General features: G+C 54.2%; 1 protein-coding gene across 10 annotated transcripts in view; it reads left to right on the top strand.

The window, feature by feature from the left end:
• Nucleotides 1-2,732: 2,732 nt before the first annotated feature.
• The window catches only part of SLC43A1 (solute carrier family 43 member 1), a 30,431-nt gene continuing 9,143 nt past the window's right edge, over nt 2,733-24,020 (top strand). For 6 of the 10 annotated variants that reach the window (XR_009490586.1, XM_024975523.2, XM_024975525.2 and 3 more), the window contains exons 1-9: nt 2,733-2,979; nt 3,461-3,561; nt 4,229-4,395; nt 16,115-16,292; nt 16,404-16,459; nt 16,623-16,699; nt 20,001-20,093; nt 22,130-22,263; nt 23,602-23,777. Coding sequence is in view for 9 of the 10 variants with exons in the window: in XM_024975523.2 (XP_024831291.1) it covers nt 4,242-4,395; nt 16,115-16,292; nt 16,404-16,459; nt 16,623-16,699; nt 20,001-20,093; nt 22,130-22,263; nt 23,602-23,777 (868 nt within the window). In the remaining variant the exon portion in view is untranslated. 10 annotated transcript variants of the gene reach the window in all.

The following is a 24,020-nucleotide window of genomic DNA, read 5'->3' as shown; positions in this document are numbered from 1 at the left end:
TGTGGTGTTGGAGAAGACTCTTGAGAGTCCCTTGGACTGCAAGGAGATCCAACCAGTCCATCCTAAAGGAAATCAGTCCTGAATATTCATTGGAAGGACTGATGCTGAAGCTGAAACTCCAATACTTTGGCCACCTGCTTCAAAGAACTGGCTCACTGGAAAAGACCCTGATGCTGGGAAAGACTGAAGGCCAGAGGAGAAGGGGACGACAGAGGATGAGATGGTTGGATGGCATCACCAACTGGATGGACATGAATTTGAGTAAACTCTGGGAGTTGGTGATGGACAGGGAGCCCTGGCATGCTGCAGTCCTTGGAGTTGCAAAGAGTCGGACATGACTGAGCGACTGAACTGAACTGAACTGACTGATTTCACAAAGTGGGAAATCCTTGGCCTGGCAGAGGTCCTTCCAAACTGACCCCAACCATCCTTTCCGGCTCCCTTTCTCACTCTGCTCTTCCCGTTATTGGATAGACATTTACCAGTGGCAGTTACAGGTCAGGTCCTGGGATAGGTTGCAGGCATAATACAAACCAGCCACAAAGTGGTTCCCATGGTGCCTGCCCTCCAGGGAGTTCTAGCTCCTGGGGAGAGAGCAGGCAAGATACTGCTGATTCTAGATCAGGGTGAGCACTTCATCTCAGGATAGAATAGCATTGAGCAGGCCGGCGGGGGCCGGGGGAGCACCTCTAACCCAGCCTAGGAGATCAGAGCTTCCTGCCAAAAGGGGAAACTGGAGGAGAGTTGCGAAGGACGAGTACATCGGAGATGAAGGAGGGAATCTGTCTTTCCCGCAAGATGCAATCGCAGATGCAAAGGGAAGGCGATGTGGAAGCAGCGGCTTCACACTTTATTCCACAGGTGCTTCTCCAGTGCTCTTAGCTGCCAGGGGCTCTTTCTGGCTCTGGAGACACCGCAGTGCACACAGCAGACCAGAGCCTTGTCCCCATGCAGCTGACAGGTCCCCAGGCGAAAAGATGCAAATGTGGGTTGGAGAGAAAGGCGAGCATTAACAGCCACAGGGGAGCCGTGGACCCCTAGAGTCTGTGGAGCCGGGTCCACAAAACCCCTGGAATTTGAATGTAGATATACATGTGTCTGCATGGTCACACGGGCCTGTTCACAGGGAGTGGTCTCAGCATTTTATTACATTCTCGAAGCGACCTGTCCATGACTGCCTTGGGTCATGGGGTCCTTATTCTAGGGCCCCTGGTGCGAAGCTAAGGAATTTGACCTTGATCTGGAAGTTCTGGGAGCCAGTCGTGAATTTTGAGAAGCGAAACCCTCAGTGCCTGACACCCACTGCACCCCTGCCACAGAGAAGTCCTCGTGCCTTTTCAGCTGCTAAGATTCTGCTTTCGCTGTTTCCTCCCGACCTGGAGGAATGGGAAGGACCACCCTTCAAAGCCAGCCAGGCTGACTTTGCATCCCCTTTAGACCTACCGTTTTCCAGCTGCTAGCCCCCAGGCCTGTCCGCCTGTGACAAGCTCCAAGGTTTAAATGAGCCTGTGATGTTTTGAGGATTTAATGATAACTTTTGCTTGGAAAAATATGGGCTTCCCTGGAGGCTCAGACAGTAAAGAGTCTTCCTGCAATGTGGTAGACCCTGGTTTGATCCCTGGGTCAGGAAGACCCCCTGGAGAAGGGAATGGATACCCACTCCAGTATCCTTGCCTGAAGAATCCCATGGACAGAGGAGCCTGGAGGTCTACAGTCAGTGGGGTCGCAAAGAGTTGGACACGACTGAGCGACCGACAAACACTTTGCCTGGAAAGTGCCCAGCATACATTAGCCACTCATCAAATGTGAGTTCCTCTCATGGTGAAGTGGCTCAGCTGTTTAGAGAGTCCCTCTTGTCTGGGGCCTGGAACATCCTGGGCAGCTGCTCACAAGCCCAAAGAGCTTTGCGAACATCATCAGCATCACTCTCCAGACCCCCCAGTAAACTCACATCTGTACTGATGGGCCCTCGCCCTCATCCCATGAGTCCACACCACAGCTCACCCTCTGTTTTACAGATGAGGACGCTGAGGCTCAGGGAGGTCCAGAGGCTGTCTGGAGGGCTCCCATGACCACATCTTCTGTAGCAATAATGGCAGTGGCAGCAGTAATAACCACAGTGAACTCTGACTATGCTTCCTTTGTGCCAAGAGCGGCCGTGAGCATTTTGCCTGTCTCAGAACGCCCAACTCCAGCCCCCAGCTCTCCAGCAGTCCTACCATAGGTACCATTGTAAGGCAGGTGCTGTTGGTACAACTTAGAGAAGGAAACCGAGGCTCAGAGAGGCCAAGCAACTCGCTCAAGGTAGCGCAGGACAGCGTTCACGTCCACTCTCAGAGCTCAATCTGACTACCTCTACAAGGAAATCCGTGTCACTCTGCCTCTCTCGGAAAACTCTGTTCCCCAGCTGCACAATTCAAAACCCCACCCGTACCCCCGCCCCCCGCCCCGCCCCCATCGGCCGCCGGCCCGGCATCGCGGTCAGCACGCTCCAGCCGAGATGTTCTTTGCTGTGGCCGAGGATACAGAGAGGGCTGCCTGGTTCTCCTTGGGGGCCGAGGCAGAGGCTAGGGGGAGGGAGATGGGTGGACATTTTAGGCGCAGGGCCGTGTGCCGGGGAGGGTGTCTGGGTATCCGGGATCGAGTCACGTGCTCGTGAAACTCGACCTAGGGGCAGGGTTTGGGGAGGGAACCCCCGCCCCCAGCTCGGGGCGCAGCCCCGGACGGGCGTCAATACAGCGGTTGGCTCGTTCCGTCGATTCACCTCGTCCTACCCTCGCCGCGCGGACGGGGGGCCGCCCGGAGGCGTCGTGTCCCCCGACCTCCTCCAATGGAACAGGGGCGGTGAGAGCCCCAGGCGGAATCTCCGAGGCCGCGAGCGCCGGGACGGTCCCGAGCTGGGCCCGCCGGACACCGGACACCGGACGCCGGACGCCGACGGGTCCGCGGCCACGCGAGGCGCGTCTGCCCGGATCAGAGGTGAGCAGCCGGCGGGGCTGGGCTGGGGGGTCCCTGAGAACCGGGGGTCCCCGGGTGGCTCCTGCCGATTCTTCCAGGCTCCCCAAGAAACCCTGTCACCTGAGCGCGCGGCTCCGGCCCCTTCGGTCTGGCCCCTCTGCCCCTCTCCGGCGGCCCTTCCTCGGCTCTGGGCCACACTCGCGTCGGAGGCCGTGCGGACCTGCGGACGCGCCCGAAGGCCCAGGCCCATTTCACAGATGGGAATACTGAGGCTCCCGGGGGCAGGCACTCGCGCCTCCCCCAGCTCTGCGGCCCGGCCCGCCCCTCTCCTCTGCGATTTCCTCGGGCTTTCCTTCCCCCTAGTCCCGGCCGCTCTCCGCCCCGGCGCCGCCCGCATGCTGTCCCCTCCCGCGGCGGCGGCCGTGCCCGAGGCTGGGGCGGGGGCAGGGCGGGGGGAGCGCGGGCGGCTTGTCTCCCTTTGGTAAACACGCCCGCTCCCCAGCCCCTCCGCCGCCCAGGCCCTTATTGAGTCAGCAGCCGCCGGACTTCCTGCGGGAACCCGAGCCCCGTCCCCGGACAGGAGAGGACGAGCGGGCGCCTCGGGTGAGAGGGGGGCGCGGGGGTCGCGCAGGGCCCGCCTGGGGCGCCTTCCACGTGGCAACTGCGGGCCGGGAGCGAGAGCCCGCGGGCGCTTGGGTCGCCCGGCGCGGGAAGGGGCAGGGCCCGCGGGAGCCCGGCCCCGGGGGAGAGGAGTGGTCTCCCCGGGGCCACGGGAAGACGGAGGGAGGCGGGGGGTGTCCTGGGGCTGCTATCGGACTTCCCCTTCCTCCTCCTGCTCTCCTCGGGGGGTCCTTCCTGGAGCTGGAGGCTGGCTGGCGGCCGGCGGCGGCTTCAGAGCGCGCCTTGCCCCTTGCTGACCTCTGGGGACTCGGGGAAGCGCGGGTTTGGACGCCGGGAGCCGGGCACCGCGTGCCTGGGCCTCGGTGGAGAAGCCTGGAGGCGCGCCAGGAGTCCGTAGCGCGCAGACAGGACCTTCCGGTCCCTAATAGTGACCCGGGGGGCATGGGCGACCCCAGCGCCTCCGGCGCTGCCCCTGCGCCCAGACCCAGCTCGGCCAGACCCGCTGGGAAGCCCAGGACGCGATGGGGGCCTCCGTGAAGGGCGTCCCCCCTTAGCGGGCGGGCTCAAGGTGGGTCTCTAGAGCCCCCACGATAAAGGATGCTTCTCGGGGTCCTCTGGGCGCTTGGCTTAGTCCTCTGTGCCCCAGCAGGCTGGCCACCGGGATGGCCCCCACGCTGGAGCAGGCGTACCGGAGACGCTGGTGGATGGCCTGCACCGCGGTGCTGGAGAACCTCTTCTTCTCCGCAGTGCTCCTGGGCTGGAGCTCCCTGCTGATCATGCTCAAGAAGGAGGGCTTCTACTCCAGCATGTGCTCAGGTACCCCAAGAAGGGACCAGCGGGGGCGGCAGACGGGGACAGGGGGCGCTGGCCGAGGCCGGAGACCCAGCACCCCGCAGGGGCTTGGACACCCCCACGTGTCCTCCAAACTTTATCTAGAGAAGAACCCACTAACCAAATTGCGTTTGCACTCAAACCCAGGCATCCTGCCGGCATCCAGGTTCCGGGTGGGAGCCTTTGGCAATCTCAGGTCTAGGGCAAGACCGCACTGCAGCTACTAGCTGAGTGAGGGTTTTCTTGCTGGGGCTATTGTCAGGCTGAAGGAGGCAAAGGAGAGTCTTCAAGCTGGATTTGACCGTCAAGGTGGTGGAGGGTGGGGGTTGGTGCGCCTCCTTTTCCAGGCTCTTGGAGGCCCTAAGTCACCTCTTATACAAAGTGAGTAGCCCATTTCCTCTAGGGCCCCAGCTCATGGGGGTCTCTGTTTCCCATTTTGGTCACCTGGGCTTTGTATGAGGGGCCCTGAAGGCTGGAGTGACAATTCTAGCAATCTTGGGGAATGCTGGCTGTCTTCAAGTGCCAGGAGACAAGGAGTTGCCCCTCCTGCTGCCTGGGAGTTGAGTTTCTCCTCCTGTCTGACATGGGGATCTTTCTTTTCTGGGAAGGAGGGTGCTGAACTGACAGGCTCAGCCCAAGGAGCTGGAGGGATGTGGAGTTTGGCCCTGGCCTGCTTATCCTCTTCCTCCAAACACCTGGCTGAGGAACTGGCTTTGGAGGAGGGCCAGCTTGGGTTAGAATCCCAGGAGCTGGCTGACACTGGCAAGGTCTCTAAAGTGCTGAGCGCTTCCTGGGTGGCACTAGTGGTAAAGAGCCCGCCTGCCAATGCAGGAGACATGAGTAAGAGGCAAGAGTTTGATACCTGGTTGGGAAGATCCCCTGGAGGAGGGCATGGCAACCCACTCCAGTATTCTTGTCTGGAGAATCCCATGGACAGAGGATCCTGGCGGGCCACAGTCCATGGGGTCGCAGAGAGTTGGGCATGACTGCAGAGAGCACGAACACAGGCTAAACCATTGAGCTTTAGACACCTGGTCTGCAAAGTGGGAAGAAAAGCAGTGTCTATGCAATGAGAGGGAACAGTACGTGATCCGTGTGAGTGTCCTTCCTGGCTTCTCGCAGCTCCTGACTTCACTCCCTGCAGCCTGCCTTGGCTGTGGGAGAAAACTGTTGCCTTTGCGGGAGTGGAGCTGGGGCGTCCTTGATTTCTGCACCCTGCCCGACTAATCCGTAAGCGGCAGGTGGGGTGCAGGATGCGTGGGCATGCACAGCCTGATGGGGGGCCCGAGGAGGTGGGGATTCAAGCTGGCAGCTGGCTAGGAAGGGCAGGCTGGGTCAGGAGGTGCTGGCTTGGGGTGGTGTGCTGGGCATCCCAGGGTGGCTGGAAGAGCCAGGCAGAGGGCCGGGGCATCCCTGTGCCAGGGGAGGCCAGGTGTCCAGGTCTGCGCTGAGCTGTTTGCCCTGGACACCGGGGAGACCTGCCCTTTGCTGCCTCCTGGTCTTGATGCCTGTCTCTGCCTGTCCAGTGGCTTCTTCCAGCCCTCTGCACCTGTTTTTTTTTTTTTTAATCAACTTTATTGAAGATTAATTTACATCACACATTCTGATGAGGTTGGACAAATTTATACACGTTAGGAACCATCACCACATTCAATATTTAGAGTATTTCCGTCACCTGCAAAACTCCTTCCCTCTTGCTGCCCATTGTCCAGCTTTTCAAAAATATGGATAGAGGTTGATTAAGATAGAAGTCTCATGGCTTACAATTCACCCATTGAAAGTACACAAGTTGGGGCTTCCTGGGTGGTCCAGTGGTTAAGAATCCGTCTGCCAACGCAGAGGACACAGGTTCCATCCTTGGTCCAGGAAGATCCCGCATACTGTGGGGCAGGTGGGCCTCGAGCCTCTAGAGCCTCTGCTCCCCAAAGAGAAGCCACTGCAGAGAGAAGCCCCGCACGGCCACTCGAGTAACCACTGTTCACCACATCCGGAGGAAGCCTGCGTGCAGCCACGAGGACCCAACATGGCCAGGAAAAAAAAAGGATACAAGTTAGTGGTTTTTAATTTATTCAGAGTTGTTCCACCATCACCACAACCACTTTTAGAACATTTTCTTTGCCCCCTAAAGTCACCCTGGATCCAACAGCAGTACCCACTCCCCACTGCCTCTTCTTTCACCCCCCCAGCACGAGGCAACCCCTCATCTACTTTCTGTTACAGATTTGCTATAACAGACACAGACTTGCTTATTCTGAATGTTTCATGTAAATTGCATCTTATAACAGGTGATCTTGTGTTAGGGTTCAGTTCAGTTCAGTTCAGTCACTCAGTCGTGTCCGATTCTTTGCGACCCCATGAATCACAGCACGCCAGGCCTCCCTGTCCATCATCAACTCCCAGAGTTCACTCAAACTCACGTCCATCGAGTCGGTGATGCCATCCAGCCATCTCATCCTCTGTTGTCCCCTTCTCCTCCTGCCCCCAATCCCTCCCAGCATCAGAGTCTTTTCCAATGAGTCAACTCTTCACATGAGGTGGCCAAAGTACTGGAGTTTCAGCTTTAGCATCATTCCTACCAATGAACACCCAGGACTGATCTCCTTTAGAATGAACTGGTTGGATCTCCTTGCAGTCCAAGGGACTCTCAAGAGTCTTCTCCAACACCACAGTTCAAAAACATCAATTCTTGGGTGTTCAGCTTTCTTTATAGTCCAACTCTCACATCCATACATGACCACTGGAAAAACCATAACCTTGACTATCAGATGGACCTTTGTTGGCAAAGTAATATCTCTGCTTTTGAATATGCTATCTAGGTTGGTCATAACTTTCCTTCCAAGGAGTAAGCGTCTTTTAATTTCATGGCTCCAGTCACCATCTGCAGTGATTTTGGAGCCCCCAAAAATAAAGTCTGACACTGTTTCCACTGTTTCCCCATCTATTTCCCATGAAGTGATGGGACCAGATGCCATGATCTTCGTTTTCTGAATGTTGAGCTTTAAGCCAACTTTTTCACTCTCCACTTTCACTTTCATCAAGAGGCTTTTTAGTTCCTGTTAGCATGATGTTTTCAAGGTTTTTTCGTGTTGGCAAAGGTATCAAGACGTGGTTCCTTTCCAAGTCCTTTGCCACCACATTTTATTTCTCCCTTCAACAGTTGCTAGACATTGGGTTGTTTCCATTTGGGGGTTATTATGGTGATGCTCCTGTGAACACTCATGCTCAAGTCCTGGGTGGACATGTGCTTTCCTTCCGTATGGAATTGCTGGGCCACAGAGTAACTCTAACATTGGGGGAACTGCCAGCTGTTTGCCATTTTCCATTCCTATCAGCAGTGCACGAGTGTTCCAACTTCTCCATATCCTAGACAATGTTTGTTATTTCTCATCTGTTTTATTGTGGACAGTGCTATCTTTCTGTGGTTTTGATTTGCATTTCCCTAGCGGCTACGGAGAAGGCAATGGCACCCCACTCCAGTACTCTTGCCTGGAAAATCCCGGGGACGAGGGAGCCTGGTGGGCTGCCGTCTATGGGATCGCACAGAGTCGGACTCGACTGAGGTGATTTAGCAGTGGCGGCGGCGGCTAATGACGGTTGAACATCTTTCTCATGTATTCTCGGCCACTAATGTATCTTTTCTTGGAGACATCTATTTAGATCCGTTCCCCATTTTTGAAGTGGGTTATATTTTATTCCTGAGTTATAAGAGTTCCTTGTATTATAGGTGCAAGTCCCTTACCAGATATAGGAGCTTCTCACTTCAGGGATGTTGCAGACCACAGGCTCTGGGATGTGTGGGCTCAGTAGTTCCAGCTCCTGGGCTTTGGAGCACAGTCTCCGTAGTCACCGCGCATACGGGCTTAGCTGCTCCTCGCAGGTGGAATCTTCCACCCCCAGGGATCAAACGCGTGTCTTCTGCACTGGCAGGCAGATTCGTTATCCCTGACTCACCAGAGAAGCCCTCTTTTCACATTCTTTATGGTGTTCTTCCGAGCACAGAGCTTTTTTTGTTTAACTGAAGTAGAGCTGATTTATAGTGTTTTGTTCCTTTCTGGTGTACAGCAAAGTGATGCAGTTTTATCTGTTAATACATACACTCATATATATGTGTAATTACTTTTCATTTTATTTTCCATGATGGTTTATTACAAGATATTCAATATATAGTTCCCTGTGCTATTCAGTAGGTCCTTGTTGTTTATCCGTTTTGTAGATAGTAGTTTGTAGCTGCTAATCCCATACTCTTAATTCATCCCTCTCCCCGCTCCCGCATTCCCCTTTGGTAACCCTAAATTTGGTCTGGAGCGTGAAAGGTTTTAATACTGGTGAAGTGCAAACTATCTTCTCTTTGGACACTTGTGCTTTGGTGTCATGTTTAAGAAACCATCGCCTCATCTAAGATCACCAAGATTCACATCTGTGTTTTCTTCTAGGAGTTTTACAGTTTTAGCTGTCACATTTAGATTTCTAATCCATCTGAACTTACTTTTTGTGGACGGTGTCAGGTAGCCATCTGGTGTTTCCGGTTGCCCGGACGTGAGTGTGTGTTGGAGGCTGGTTCCTTGGGATCACTAGTGGTGACCAGAGTGACCCCTCCTTGTTTCAGAACTTTATGAACACTCTGATAAGCGGGAACAACGGGCTCTCTTTCATTCAGAGGACTTCAGCCTCCAGACGTCTGGCTCCTGGGGGCTGCTGTACCTGCTGCTCTGCCCAGCGCACCTGCTTTCTGCCTCTTGAAGCTTCCCTCGACAGGGTCCCAAGAACACAGACTCAGGCCGGGACTCTGCGTCCCCACTGTGTGTGGGAGGAGGCAGACGGTGCGGCTTCCCGATCTGCTCTGTGCTGCTTGGCTGACTGCAGCCAGTTACTCACCCTTCTTAATATTGTTGTTGTTTTTGAATCGCTATGTCATGTCCCACTCTTTTGCGACCCTATGGACCGTAGCCCACGAGGCTCCTCTGTCCATGGGATTTCCCAGGCAAGAATCCTGGAGTGGGTTGTCCTTTCCTTCTCCAGGGGATCTTCCCAACCCAGGGATCGAATCCACATCTCCTGCCTTGGCAGGCAGATTCTTTACCCCTGAGCCGCCCGGGAAGCCCACTAATATCTCCGTTACCCTGTATATAAAGTAGGACCGACAATCCCTACCTCACGAGGCTGTTGGGAAAGTGAAATGAGAGCCAGCAAACATTTCAGACTCCAGGCGTGCATTCTTCTTTTGTTCTGTGCCCAGCTCTCCCAGCATTTGCTGTGCGACCTTAGGCGAGTTCCTTGGCCTCTCTGGATCTCTGTGTCTAAGTCTGTGCCACGGAGTGGACAGCCCTCATCCCTCTCGCTTCAGGGAAATGACATGAGGACCAACGATGCCGTTTAACAGACGTTGAGTTCGTCATCGAGGCGCTTATTAGCCTTGGCTTTGGGGCTCCCTGACCACCCCTTTCTTTCCTCTCAGCTTCGGTGGATGGCTCACCCCCCACAGGGGCACCGCAGCTAAAGCGGACTCTGTTACTCAGAAGGTGGGCAGAGGCGATTCAGTTGCCGACACACAACTGCATATGCCGCATAAATGCCACAACAGTGAAGCAGCAGCCAGCGCTCACCGAGCACTGACTGCTAGTGAGATCTTTAGAGGTCACACAATGTTGTGAGGCCCTCACAGCAGCTCTGCGTTTGTAGCAGAGCAAGCCGGAAGTTCCTTGCTGGTCCAGTGGCTAAGACTCCGTGCTTCCCGTGCAGGGAGTCTGGGTTTGAGCCCTGGTTCCCGTGCAGGGAGTCTGGGTTTGACCCCTGCTTGGGGAACTAGATCTCAAATACTTCAATTAATGCTGCCGCTAAGTATCTTTTATGCCACAGCTAAGACCTGGCACAGCCAGATAAAATGGAGCCTGGGGGGCTATATATAGTCCATGGGTCGCAAAGAATTGGACATGACTGAGCGCACAAGCACAAAATAAATATTAAAAACAAAGAGGAGAAAGCTGAAGCTCAGAGATGGTAAGTAATTTGCCCCAGGTCACACAGCGAATAAATAAGGAGCAGAGTGAGTGTTCAGCCTCAGATCGGACCCCAGAATCTTTCCCCATGGGCTTTAGCTCAAGACTCCTCCTGTGGGAGTCCTGTTACAGACAAGACGGCCAGCCAGAGCCCAGACCTGGGGGTGTTTGGGACTGTGGCTGTTAGCTGCAGGGCGGGGAATCTTGGGGCTGGGGGGAGGGGGTGATGGTGAGGAAGGGCTCACAGACCCAGGAGACAAAGACAATGGGATCTTTCTGTGAGTATTGTGTGTGCGCAGCAGTCCCTACAGCCCTCCTCTACAGTTGCAACCACTGAACCCATTTCACAGATGGGATAACAGAGCCTCAGAGGTTCGGCCGCTCAGCTAGTGGAGCCAGAAACAATCATCCCCGGTGTTTCCCAGACCTCTCATTTGCAGTTCACCTGCATGATTTTACAATTCTGTGTGCCATAGGTACTATTATTTACTTCCTATTCCCTTTTAAATCAGTCCACTTAAAAAGCCTCATGAAAACAAACAAACAAAAAAAGTTTTAAAAGCCACATTTTCTTTTCCTTTGTTAAATTATTTTTTGCTGGAGTATATATAGTTGCTTAACAAGGTTGTGTTAGTTTCCGATGTACAGCGAAGTGAATCAGCTATGTGTAATACTAAAAAGCCTCATTTTATTTATTGATTTTTGGCCACGCTGCCTGTGGGATCCTAGTTCTGCAGCCAGGGATTGAACCCACACTCCCTGCATTGGAAAAGCAGACTTGTCATCACTGCACCACCAGGGAAGCCCCCTAAAAAGCCGCAGTTTAAAGTGTGATGTTCTTGGAACCTTGGGTTTGATGTTACTCACAGATGCATGTCATACATATATATCTCTTTGCTGTTGTTCCGTTACCAAGTCGTGTCTGACTCTTTGTGGCCTGGTAGACTGCCAGGGTCCTGTGTCCTTCACTATCTCCTAGAGCTTGCTCAAACTCATGTCCATCGAGTCAGTGATGCCACCCAACCATGTCGTCCTCTGTTGCCCTCTTCTCCTCCCGCCCTCAGTCTTTCCCAGCATCAGGGTCTTTTCTGATGAGTCGACTCTTGGCATCAGGTTGCCCGTCTGTCTTGGGTGGCCCTGCATGGCATGGCGCATAGCTTCACTGAGTTACACAAGCCCCTTTCCCAGGGCGAGGCTGTGACCCATGAAGGGATGTGTATTTCCATATGTGTACGTATGTACATGTGTGTGTTTGATATACTTTCGAATAATATCTATAAAAAAAGATACACTTTCAAATAACTAACACTGTGAAACCTGTACAGTTAACCCCTGAACAGCACAGGTTTGAAGCGCTCAGGATTGTTTTCAGTAGTAAATCGTACAAGGTTGCACACTTCCTGGTGGGTTGAATCTGCAGCTGCAGAAACGCAGATACAGAGGGACCCCGAGTAGGTCAGGCTGACTCAATTACAGGCAGATTTTCTAACTCGAGGAGGACGGGTTAAGGCCCCAATCCCCTGTGGCTCAAGGGTCAACTGTACCTCTAAAGCCCACTTGAGTGTGCACACGCCATGCGTACCACACTGGGGAAACACTGTTTTCTCTGACTTCAGAGCCCAACTCGGTCATTAACTTCCTGCATACGTTCCTTTCATCACACTCATGCTTTGCTTGTCTGTAAAATGGGAGACATTAGATTTCAAAGACCTCTCCTGTTGTAACTGACACAGACAGAGGTCTAAGAGGTCTTTGCACCCTGGGCTGGCTCCCCTCTTGCTTCAGAAGTCTGGCTTAATCTAAAACAGTGGTATAAACAAACTCATTTACAAAACAGAAATAGGGTCATAGCTGTAGAAAACAAACTCGCCACTACCAGGGAGAAAGGGTTGGCAGGGGGTAAATTGGGAAATTGGAATCGATTTATACACAGTACTATATATAAAATAGATAGCTACTGTACAGCACAGGGAACTCAACTCAATACTCTGTAATGACCTATATGGGATTTAAAAATAAAGAGTGGATATATGTATAGCTGATTCACTTTGTTATACAGCAGAAACTAACTCAATTATACTGCCATAAAAAATACATTATAAAAAAAAAGGTCTGGCTTTATCCATCCAGCAACTAGCTCCTGTGAGTCAAACTCACAAGAGGCAGACCGACTGAAACCAGAGAAGTGAATGCATTAATGGACCTTCAGTTATTTGCTGTCCTCTGGGCCAGAATTCTCCGCCCATGGAAGAACGCACGTCCTTCCCAGCACTAGCGTTGGGTTCAGAAACTTACTAAGTTGCTGTGTTTGGGAGAGAGCAGCCCGGTGGAGCAACCAGGAAGTGTTGACTTTGGAGAAGGTCTTGAGCTGGAACTCGGCCTGCCTGTAAGAAGCTGTGTGACTTGCTTTGTTTCTCAGAGCTTCACCATCTGTGGGGGTCACTGCACTCACTTCTTAGGGTTATGAAGATTAAATGATATACTACGTGGAAAAGCCTGGCACAATGTTGATTAGCTGAGAGCTAGTGAGAGAAAGTATCATTCGATTGTGAAAGACTTAGGAGCAGGGCCCGTGTCTAATTCAGGGGCTGCAGACTCAGAGGCCTGGCAGTTAATAACAGTTGGGCGTTAATATCCAGCAGGCGAATACAGCTACTAATAGTACATTAACTTTGTATGGTGGCGGTTGGTAACTAGACATTGGCATGATCGTTTTGCAGTATATATAAATGTCAAATTTCTGTGTTGTACACGTGAAACTGATGTATTATGTGTCAAGTATACTTCAGTGAAAACCATAATAATAATTAGGCCAATCGGGGCAGCTACAGGATGGTGAATGGTGGGGAGCTGATAGGGAGGTGACTTAGAGAGGGCAGGCCCTGACGAAAAGGAGTGGCCGCCACTTGCCTCCAGCAGTGGCCAGATCTTCTAACGTGGTAAAGAAAAGCCAGACTTCGGGATTTTTAGATGATAGCTCCTGATTTTAAACTGGCACCCGGGGACTTCCCTAGTCGTCCAGTGGTCAAGATGCCGCCACACCTCCAGTGCAGGGGCGTCAGCTTCAGTGACTGTCAGAGAGCTCGATCCCACAGGTCGCCACTAAGATCTGGTGCAGCTAGATGAATAAATAAACGGCCCCCAGTTAAAATTTGCAAGCCAAGCAAAACACCTGCAGGGCTCCTTGCTCGTCCCCTCTTCGCAGCCTCTGGCCTAAATCATCAGTGTTACCTACTGTCAGATCAGTGTTACCTACTGTCAGGTGCTTTTGTGTAGTAGACGTCACTGAAGTGTGTGGAGGTGGAACGGACAGGTGCAGAGCAACCCAGTGGAGAAGTAAACAGTGGCAATGAAGATCACTAAATTGGGGGGCTAGCCTGAACCCCAGAGGGGCTTCCCAGCTGGTGCTAGTGGTGCAGAACCGCCTGCCAATGCAGGAGGCATAGAGAGGCGGGCTCAGCCCCGGGGCCTGGAGGATCCCCTGGGGAAGGGAATGACAACCCACTCCAGTATTCTTGCCGGGAGAAGCCCATGAACGGAGGAGCCTGGGGGGCTACAGCCTGTGGGGTCACATAGAGTCAGACACAACTGAAGCAACTTAGCACGCACAGCACCTGTTGCTCTTTACAAGAACCCCCTACATACCACCGAGTTCTGTTCTGAGAGCATGTTCTTAAGTCTATTTGTTAGTAGGTCCAAAAACTTAGCCTAGGTACCCAGCCAACACAGTCGGCTATGTAGTACTGTGTGTAATAGGTTTGTAATACTTTTCACACAAATAATACATTAAAAACAAACACAAAATAGAAAATATTTTAAACGTTTACAGTACAGGTGGCGCCAGTGGTAAAGAACCCGCCTGCCAATGCAGGAGGCATGAGAGACGTGGGTTCAATCTCTGGGTCGGGAAGATCCCCCGGAGGAGGGCATGGCAACCCACTCCAGTAGTCTTGTCTGGAAAATCCTGGCGGGCTACAGTCCATAGGGTGGCAAAGAGTTGAACACGGCTGGAAGTGACTTAGCACAGCACCGCGCTTGAAAAGTGCAGTGTACAGAACAACAGCTGGCACACGGGCTGGCATCGAGTGAACAGGCAAGAAAGCTACTCACTGGAGGAGGGAGAAAAGGTGGGAGATGGTGTAGCTGAAGGGTCGTCAGCAGTAGGAGACAGAGGGCGAGCTGCAAGGTCACTCACGCCTGACATTTACGGAACACACGTTCGCAACTTGAGGTTTGTTTGTCGGGGACTTTCTGTATGTCAGCATCCACTTGATTATTATCTAGTACAAACCCTGTGAGAGCTGAGAGCTGTCTTATTCACTGTGGGGTCTCCAGCACATGGAGGAGAGGCTCCCAGATTGTGGACCACCATTGACCCCTTCATCAGCTGTTCCGGGAGCATCTTCTTGGGGCCAGGCCGAGTACAGAGCTCTTTGCGCCCCTTCTCCAGCTGAATCTCCTAAGGAGCCTGGGTTAGCCATTCTCCGCTCCCTGTTTCAGGCAAGGGGCCTGAGCCTCAAAGAGAGGAAGTCACTTGCCCAAGGTTGCACAGCCAGTGGGGGATGGGGTGGGAATTCAGACCCTGGTCTGTCTGCCCTCCAGGAGCACCCTGACTCTGCCCTTGGCCACGATGCCTCGGTGAAAATAGGATGGAGGGGAGTCCCAGCCTCACAGTTCACTGAACCTTGAATGAAGTGAAAACCCACTCCTTCCCCCACCATCAGCCTTTCTCTCTAACCTGTCACAGCTCCCAGGTGGCATCTTACCTGGGGAATGACTTCTGGAGGAGTCCTGTAGGGCAGTGCCATGCTCCAAATTCTGTATCTTGGTTTCCTTATCTGGAGAGTGGAGATAACTTAATTAGCTAACTGCTGGGACTGTCATGAGTTAATACAGTGACTGTTGAGAATATGCCTAGAACATGGTTAAATGCTCAACAAATATTAGCTCTTGGGGGACTTCCCCAGAGGTCCAGTGGCTAAGACTCTATGCTCCTACTGCAGGGGGGCCAGGTTCAATCCGAGGTCAGGGAACCCAGCGCAGCCAAATTAATTAATCTAAAAATACGAGCTATTATTTTATCAGAATGCATTTTTGGGGAAAGGAACCTCTAAGTTTTAAGGGAATTCTTGTTATATCATTCGAATGTCACTCACTGAAGCTGTTCCAGACTCACAGGTGCTTCCTGTTGCGGATCTACCACCCCCTAACCTTGGGCACTGAGTGAATATTTCAGTGCAGTAAATACTTCGATGTGTGTTATCCTGTTCAAGCTAGTTGAGGCCTCAGGTTGGATGTGTGACCCACCCTGGGTCATATACTGCATGCATGCCTACTCAGTCGTGTCTGACTCTTTGCGACTGCATGGACTATAGCCCACCAGGCTCCTCTGTCCATTGAATTCTCCAGGCAAGAATATTGAAGCGGGTAGCCTGTCCCTACTCCAGGGGATCTTCCTGACCCAGAGATCAAACCCAGGTCTCCTTCATTGGCAGGCAGATTCTTTACCACTGAGCCACCAGGGAAGCCCAATACCTGTTGCTACCATTTATGGAGCCCCTTCCCCATCAGAGTAGGTATGATTCCAAAGTCCCCTGGTCAGCAGGCAAGCAGAGGCCCGGGCACTGGGGGGCCGGACCCCTGATCCCAGCACGTGCTCCTGGGATGGTTCCCGCGGTCACGTGCTGCCTCTCCTCCCCCCTCCTCAGCTGAGAACACCACCAACACCACCCAGGACGAGCCGCATGGGTGGCCCAGCTGCAACCAGCAGGAAGAGATGCTCAACCTGGGCTTCACCATTGGCTCCTTCATGCTCAGCGCCACCACCCTGCCGCTGGGGGTCCTCATGGACCGCTTTGGCCCCCGGCCCACGCGGCTGATGGGCAGGTAAGGCGGTTGGGCTGTGGGGGAGCTGGAAGGGGCTGCGAGGGGCTGGAGGGTGGGATGGTGCTGCAGGGGGAGGGAGGCAACCGCTCCCCTTTCCCTGCTTCTCCATAGTGCCTGCTTCGCTGCGTCCTGCTCCCTCATGGCCCTGGCTTCCTGGAACACCAAAGGTGAGATGTCTGGCATCTTGTGCCCCCACAGGAGGAAAATGGGTGGGATGAAGGGGGGCACAAGAGGAAAATGGGTGGGATGAAGGTGGACGGTGCCCCAGCTCCTGCTTTTAGCCTCCCCCAGCTCCCCAGAGGCCCTCATCTGTCTCTCTCCCCTTCCCAGTTCTGTCTCCGCTGATATTCCTGGCACTGTCCATGAATGGTTTCGGTGGCATCTGCCTAACCTTCTCTTCACTCACAGTGAGTATGACAGGCCCTGACTTGGCAGCAAGGTACCCAGGAGTGGGGTGGGCGGTAAGAGCAAGAGGGACGCAGATCAAAGACGTGTGTGTGTGTGTGTGTGTGTGTGTGTGTGTGTGTGTGTATCAGAGAAGGGTGGGTGTGAGGCTGTGTGTGTAGATGAGGCTGTCAGTGTGGATTCTGGATGTGTGTGTATGTGTGTGTGTGTTTCCCAAGCCCATACATCTGTCGAATTCCATCCTAGGCACTGGGGCCATGGCACAGACAGAATTGATAACTTCCCCTTCTGGAACTTTATGTTCAGGGGTTGGGGGAACAGACAACCCTAAAAACAAGTAAACTAATGCGGGCTGTCCTGAATGCTGGAAGGAAGTAAGAGGGGCCCACAGCTTGAGACTACGGGTGTATGTTTGCCACATGGTGTACGTACCGTGCGGTCTGTGGCAAGTTAATGTGTTTGTCGGTTTGTTAGACTGAACCATGCAAAATTGCCGACGCTTGACGGTGCTCGACTTTCAAAGAGGGCCTTTTTGCCTGGCTCGGCCTCCTACCGGGGTGCTTGGTGTGTGTCACTCTGAGTGTGTGTGTGTGTGTGTGTGTGTGTGTGTGTGTGAATGAGTGAGCAGAAGGGATGGAGGCTTATGGGTAGCCTCCGTGGTGCTGGGAGGGGCTGCAGACTGGGCTGCCCCGGGCTGTTTATCTTAGAGGAGAGCGCCTGACCACCAGACTGGGTGTTCTGGCTGAATTTCACCGCACCCAGCAGCTGCCTTTAATTCCAGCCCAGGACATTTCACAACTCCCTGAGGAAGCGGGTCCCCTCCTCCCCGCAGGACTACGCAGCCCCTCTTCCACTCCATGCAGCTTGGCTCAGGGCCCCGAAACCCTCCTCTCCCCTGCCCTTGGGGCTTGACCTCGAACCCTGCCCGGGGGCCCAGGGGACGCCACGCCCCCGTCCCGCCGTTAGTAATCTCCAGCCAATGGTAGGGCCCGACTTCGGCCCCGCCCCACCCCGCCCCGCTGTTAGTAATTTTCCAGCCAATGGCAGGGCCGGATCCGGCCACGCCCCCGTCCCGCCTTTAGTAATCTCCAGCCAATGGGAGGGCCGGGTTCCAACCCCGGCCTTGGAGCTGGCTCGCCCGCGCGGATCCCGGCCGGAAGTCCAGTGCAGCGTCGGCTTAGCTAGGCCGGCCCAGGCCGTGCTGGGCGGAGACGGCGCTCGGACTCTGGCGGGAGGCGGGTGGGAGGGCACGACAGGGGAGCGCCGCGGCGCGGGCCACTCGCCCGGCCCTGGCGCTTTCTCTAGCGTCCTTGGGAAGCGTGCCTTGCAGAGCCAGGCTGCCGGGGAAACCCCTGCCCGAGTAGGGTCATCCCGGCCCCGCCTCTGTTTCCCAGACGCGTGGAGGTTGATGGAGATTGTGGATGTCTCTGTGTTTATTCCCCTTCCTCTCCAGAGCTGTTTCAGATCCGTTCTGAGCCTCACGTTTTCCCCTCTGCGGAGAGGGTTTTAGCCCTGTGTGGCATCTAAGACTGTTCCAGCCGGGGGTTTCTGTGGACTGGCAGTGAGGAGTAGGGTTCGGGGTGGGGGTTACCCGACTCTGCTTTCCCCTCCTTCCAGGTGCTCGGACTCTGGCTCAGGCCAGTAAACAGAAAACCAGTCGTTCTCCTTTTTTTTTTTTTTTTAACTATTATTTGCATTTATTTTTTGTGGCATTTATTCCCCAGGCCATAAGCTTTTGGCCTTTTTTTTCTTCAGTTTCTCCTCAGATATTTTTTTCCTTCTGTGCAGCCTCCTCTTTCGTTTTAGGAACCATCTGTTCTTTTTCAGTAAGGATCTTCTCAGTGTGGCAAGGAGAGCTCGTGTATGGGTTGATCCGACCATGAGCTCTGTAAGTCCTTTGCTACATCCTTGGGGCTTTGTTCACCTGAATGTGCTCAGTGACCAGAAAATCTACACCTAAGCCCTGCAGTTCAGCATTACTCTCTGCATTTTTGAGCACGTGCAGTAAAAATTCAGCACTCTTGTGGGGCCACCGACCCCGAGTCCAGCCCCACCGTTTGGCCCATGGACATCTACCAACTCCACCACTGTAACGACAGAATGGCACACATTGCTTCTTTAAAGTGACATCCTTCAGATACTTGAGGGCTTTTCAGATGTGCATACCCTTAATGGCCTGGGCAGTTTCATGAGTGTTCTTAAAGTGAATTGCGGATCTGAACTTCCTGATTTGCATGATTTTGTGGGGTTTTCTGGGTCAAGAGAATAGCGCACCATTTTTAGAGGTTACCTCAGGCTGCTTACTGGAAAAAGCACGACCAGTTCTCTACCGGTGGGAATTCTGGGCTTGCTTGGTGTGTCAGAGCTTCCTCTTCTGGACACAGGCCTGGCCCTGGCCCTGGCCCTATCCCCTCCCTTACTCCCATCATCCACTCCCAAGCCCTCCTGTTACCTGTCCTGGCTCAGTTGAAACCATGGACTGTGGCCTTTGGGGTTACTGAGAAGGTTAAAAGGCACCATCCTGGTAGTCACAACCTTGGGGTCTGGGATAGAGCTTGTATGGCCAGAACTGGGGAGAAAGTCACTAATGAGCTCCGTGAACTTAAGTACATTTCTTTCCCTTTCTGAGTCCCAGTGCTCAGCTATCAAAGGAGTTGCTCTAGATTGGTATTTCTTAAATACCTAACCATGGCTTATTAAGAGGCAAGTCATGATTAAGGGACTCCATAAGTACCCAACTTAGGAAACCCTGGGGTTAAACAGAATTTCTCCTTGCAGGCACTTCCGTGTGTGTGTGTGTGTCTGTGTGTGTGTGTGTGTGTGTGTGTGTGTCTGTGTGTGTGTGTGTGTGTGTCTGTGTGTGTGTAGGGTGGCAGGGGAGGGCTTCCCAGGTGGCTCAGTGGTAAAGAACCTGCCTGCCAATGCAGGAGACACAGGCGACACGGGTTTGGTCCCTGAGTCGGGAAGATTCCCTGGAGGAGGGCATGGTAACTCGCTTCAGTATCCTTGCTTGGAGAGTCCCAAGAACAGAGGAGCCTGGTGGGCTGCAGTCCATAGGATCGCAAACAGTCAGACGCGACTGAGTGACTTAGCACACGTGCTGTGTGTGGGAGGGGGTTATAGCAGTTTCCCTCATTGATTTTGCCTTAGAACTTTTCTGTTGTGACTCGGGCACATGTTCCTGGAGCTCGCTTTGAGGACTGCTGGGATTAGAGGCTTCCAAGCTTTTCCAAGCAGGGGAAGGGGAGCCCTGGGCGGGTATCAGGGTCTCCCCAGCTCACGGGCACCCATCTCCTCTCTCAGCTGCCCAACATGTTTGGGAGCCTGCGCTCCACGTTCATGGCCCTCATGATCGGCTCCTACGCCTCTTCTGCCATCACGTACCCAGGAATCAAGGTATGAGGCTGCTCAGGGAGTGGGTGGTGGTCCGTGAGGTTGCTTGGTATTCTTTCTGCCTTGAGACAAGAACTAGGTGCTTGGTGGCTGGTATGTCTGGTGACCCATCTCCTGCCAGGCGGAGGTCCGCTCCCGCCTCCACAGGGACAAGCCCCGGGGCGTTGTAGAAAGAGCCCGGTGCTGCTGCAGACCAGCGGGTCTCTGTTATCCTTTCCTTTCCCGTCATCTGAGTCCAGGCCTTCATGCTGCCTCCCAGGCCAGTGCTTTCTCAGCCAGTCTCCCTGCCTCCAGTGTTTTCCCTCTCTGAGCGATCATCTGCATGATTTCCAGAATGATTTTAGATGGAGAACTAGCTCACCCACCTGCTCTCTCACCTGCGGAATCAAAAACAACCCCTTTACATGCCTTCCAGGCCCTGGGCTCTTGGACATCACCCCACTTTTCACGTCACATCTCCTTTCCCTGTCCTGGAGAGGCTGGGCGATTTGGGTCCTGAGGTCGCCAAGCTAGTCCAAGCGAGGCCAGCTGCAAGACAGGTCCACCTAGAGCCAAAAGGCCTGAGTTCTCACTCTGGGCAAACCTGGAGCCTCCTTCCTGCCTCTGATGTCAAATGACCTTCTCAGCTGGGCCAAAGCATGCTCTTTAGAGTCTGCTCCGGGGAGTTAATTTATTATAGTAAGTCCCCTGCAAAGGAGTGAGTTCCATTCCAAGAGCCTGTGTGTAAGTCCTATTTGTTTGCAAGGCCAAAAAAGTTAGCCTCCATACCCAACTAATACAATCGGCTGTATGTGAAATAGGACTGACACTATTTGTATATAATGTAACAGGTGTGTAATAGGTCTATGATACTTCTCACATAAATAACACATTAAAAACAAGCAAACACAAAAAAGAACGAACACCATTTTTAATCTTATAGTGGAGTAGCTGGAAAAGCACCATAGGACAGGGCAGTAGCTGGCACACAGGGACTGGCATCGCGTGAACAGGCAAGATGCCATGGTTGGATGGCATCACCGACTTGATGGACTTGAGTTTGAGTAAACTCTGGGAGTTGGTGATGGACAGGGAGGCCTGGTGTGCTGCAATCCATGGGGTCGCAAAGAGTCTGACACCACTGAGCACCTTCACTTTTTGCTCAGCCTCCGTCCCAGTGGTGGTGCAGTCCACACTGATGGGGTGGCTGACAGTTGTTCAGGCAGGACCAGGCCTGGAAGGGGGGAGGTCTCCTTTCCCTCCACTAAGGCAGAGCGATTTGAGGAGCCAGACCCTTGGGGTGTGGCCCTTTGAAGCTCTGTCCTGCTCCCGGGGAGAAAAGAGCCCTGAAGCTGGAGCCCAGGAGGAGCGTTTTTCCCTGGCAGAGCCAGAACTCAGAGCAGGGACCTGGGACCAGGGCAGACAGCGGTCCTCCTGGGCAGAGGGTGGCAGGCAGGACAGCTCCGCCTGCCCAGCTGCCTCACCCGCGGGGCTGACCCATGGACACAGAATTGGTCAGGACAGAGCCTGCTGGCCCTGAGGCTGCACAGCATCCTGCTCCCCCACCTCCTGGGTCGCCACACCTGTGAGAGCTGAGCTAAGACTTCTCCGGTGGAGGTTTTGTCTTTCCCCCAGGGAGGGCGGCAGGAAGGGGCAGGACAAACACGACTGGGAGCTTCCACTCTCCTCTCTTGTCGATGAAAATGAAACGTGTGTGAAAACGAGCACGTGTGTGGAGTCAAAGGCAACACTGGTGTATCTTCTTAAGATAAAAATTGAGATTCCAAAGACGTGTTGAGCTTGTGGCCAGCCTCTTCGGCATCTGCTGGGAACCACGTCACTCTTGGGAGGGATGGGGATGAAAAAGGGAGAGGGCAGTGGGGCTTCTAGATCTGGTCTTAGCGTCTGCCCTTGGTGTTTTCATCTGAGAATTGGGCACATGGGGTGGGCTCGAAAAGACCTTCCCGGAGGCCTCTGGGGCCCGGGTTACGGCTCTGGCTGGAGGGGGTGGGCCTGGGGCCCGGCAGCTTCTGCCACGGGCCTCCCTGCTCCCCCCACAGCTGATCTACAATGCCGGTGTGTCCTTCATGGCCATTATGTTCGCCTGGTCGGGCCTGGCCTGCCTCATCTTTCTGAACTGCGCCTTTAACTGGCCCAGGGAAGCCTTTCCCTCCCCCGAGGAAGTCAACTACAAGTGAGCAACCGTGGTGGTAGGGGGAGGGGGAGATGGGAGGGGACCCCACCTGCAGACCTGGAAGCCGGGTGTGGTGACGTGATGCTAGAAGCAGCTCGGGAGTCAGGGAAACCCAGCTCTGCGGACTACCTGAGCTTTCCGAGCTCTGCTTTCTCACCTGAACCTTGGGCCCGATCTGACCCCCCTGCAGGTGTTCTGCATGGCTGGGGCATGACGCTGGGGAGTGCTATCCTTCTGTCCAGGCTGGAGGATGGAGTCAGAGTGGCAGGGACGCTTGCCACAGTGCCACATGCCATGGGGACCCAGAAAAGGGGTCTGCAAAGGAATGATGTCCCACCCCTTGTGGGGCAACCTGAAGGTCAACTTATACACACACACACACCCCGCCCCATCTGTTCACACACACACACACACCTCGCCCTGTCAGTTCACACACACACACACCGCCCCTGTCAGTTCCCCAGGGTACTGGGGTGATGCTCCGCAACCAAGCATCTCGGGCGCCAGTCAAATAGCTGACACTGATCGAGCGCCCTCTGTGTGCCAGGCCCTGCGCCCAGTGGCCATTCTCAGACTCAGGACGTGGGTTCTGATATTAACTCCATTCCTAACAGGCGCAGGGGCACACAGTCACTTTCCTGGAGTCACACCATTCGAGCGGGGCGGGGATGGGGGCCGCACGGTGACTCTAAGGTTGGGATCAGGACTCCAGAACCTGGGACTCCCCTGGATTCCATGCCTTCATTTCCAAGGGCCTGAGTTCAATCCTTGGTCATAGAATCAAGATCCCACAAGCTGCATGGTGCAGCCAAAAGGAAGAAAGAACTTCAGAGTCTGAGTTCCTCTTTTAAAAAAATGTGTTTATTGAAGTATAGTTGGTTTACAATGGTGTGTTGGTTTCAGGTGTACAGCAGGGTAATTCAGATACACATCTACTCTTTTTCTGATTCTCTTCCCTGCTAGGTTGTTATAAAGTATTGGATCTGTTTTCCTGTACTAGGCAGTGGGTCTCTGCTGGTTCTCTGTTTTATGTTGAGGTAGAGCAGTGTGTATATGTGAATCCCAGACTCCTAATCTATCCTTCCCTCTGCCCAGTCCCTCGCCAGAATCTGGGTCCTTAGGGCGGCCTCCAAGGCAACAGCCTAAGTGGAAAGCGGCTTCATCCACCCTTCACTTAGCGGGTGCTGAGCCGCGCAGACAGAAGCCCCGCGCTGCAGAGCACGTCAGTGCTGGGTGCAGGGGACTTGGCACCCCCAGGACAGCACCCGCCAGAGGCAGGATGCGGAGGTAGGGCTCCGTGGGGCTGCTTCCCACGAGCTGCTGCCCGGCTCCCGGCAGGGAGAAGACCAAGCTCAGAGAGCTGGCCCTGGACCACAGGGTGACCGGGGACCGATTCTACTCCTACGTCAGCACGGTGGGCCAGCGGCTGAGCCAGAAGGCCCCCAGCCTGGAGGAGGGGGTCCTCTTTATCTCATCCCAGGACGTGCGCGGCGGCGCAGAGAGCTCTGCTGAGAGTGAGTCGCCGGTCCCGGGCCGGCCTCGGCGGGTGGAGAGGCCAGGGCCTCACGGGGAGTCAGCACCCTTGCCTGGGTGCTCATTTTCCCTCCTGAGTTCTCACAACACCCGTTCCCCTCCCCCCCGCGCCCCCCTCCCCGCCTCCCTCGCCGGACAGGTGGGCCCGCCTCCCGTTTCTAGAACGGGGGCAAAGTCGAAGCTCCAGGATGCTCGGGTTCATGGGTCCTCGGCCGGGCCGCTTC

This window comes from Bos taurus, chromosome 15 (assembly GCF_002263795.3).
Source record: "Bos taurus isolate L1 Dominette 01449 registration number 42190680 breed Hereford chromosome 15, ARS-UCD2.0, whole genome shotgun sequence".
Classification (NCBI taxonomy): Eukaryota; Metazoa; Chordata; class Mammalia; order Artiodactyla; family Bovidae; genus Bos; species Bos taurus.
The sequence above is the reverse complement of the archived record's forward strand: the minus strand, read 5'-3'. Positions and strand labels throughout refer to the sequence as shown.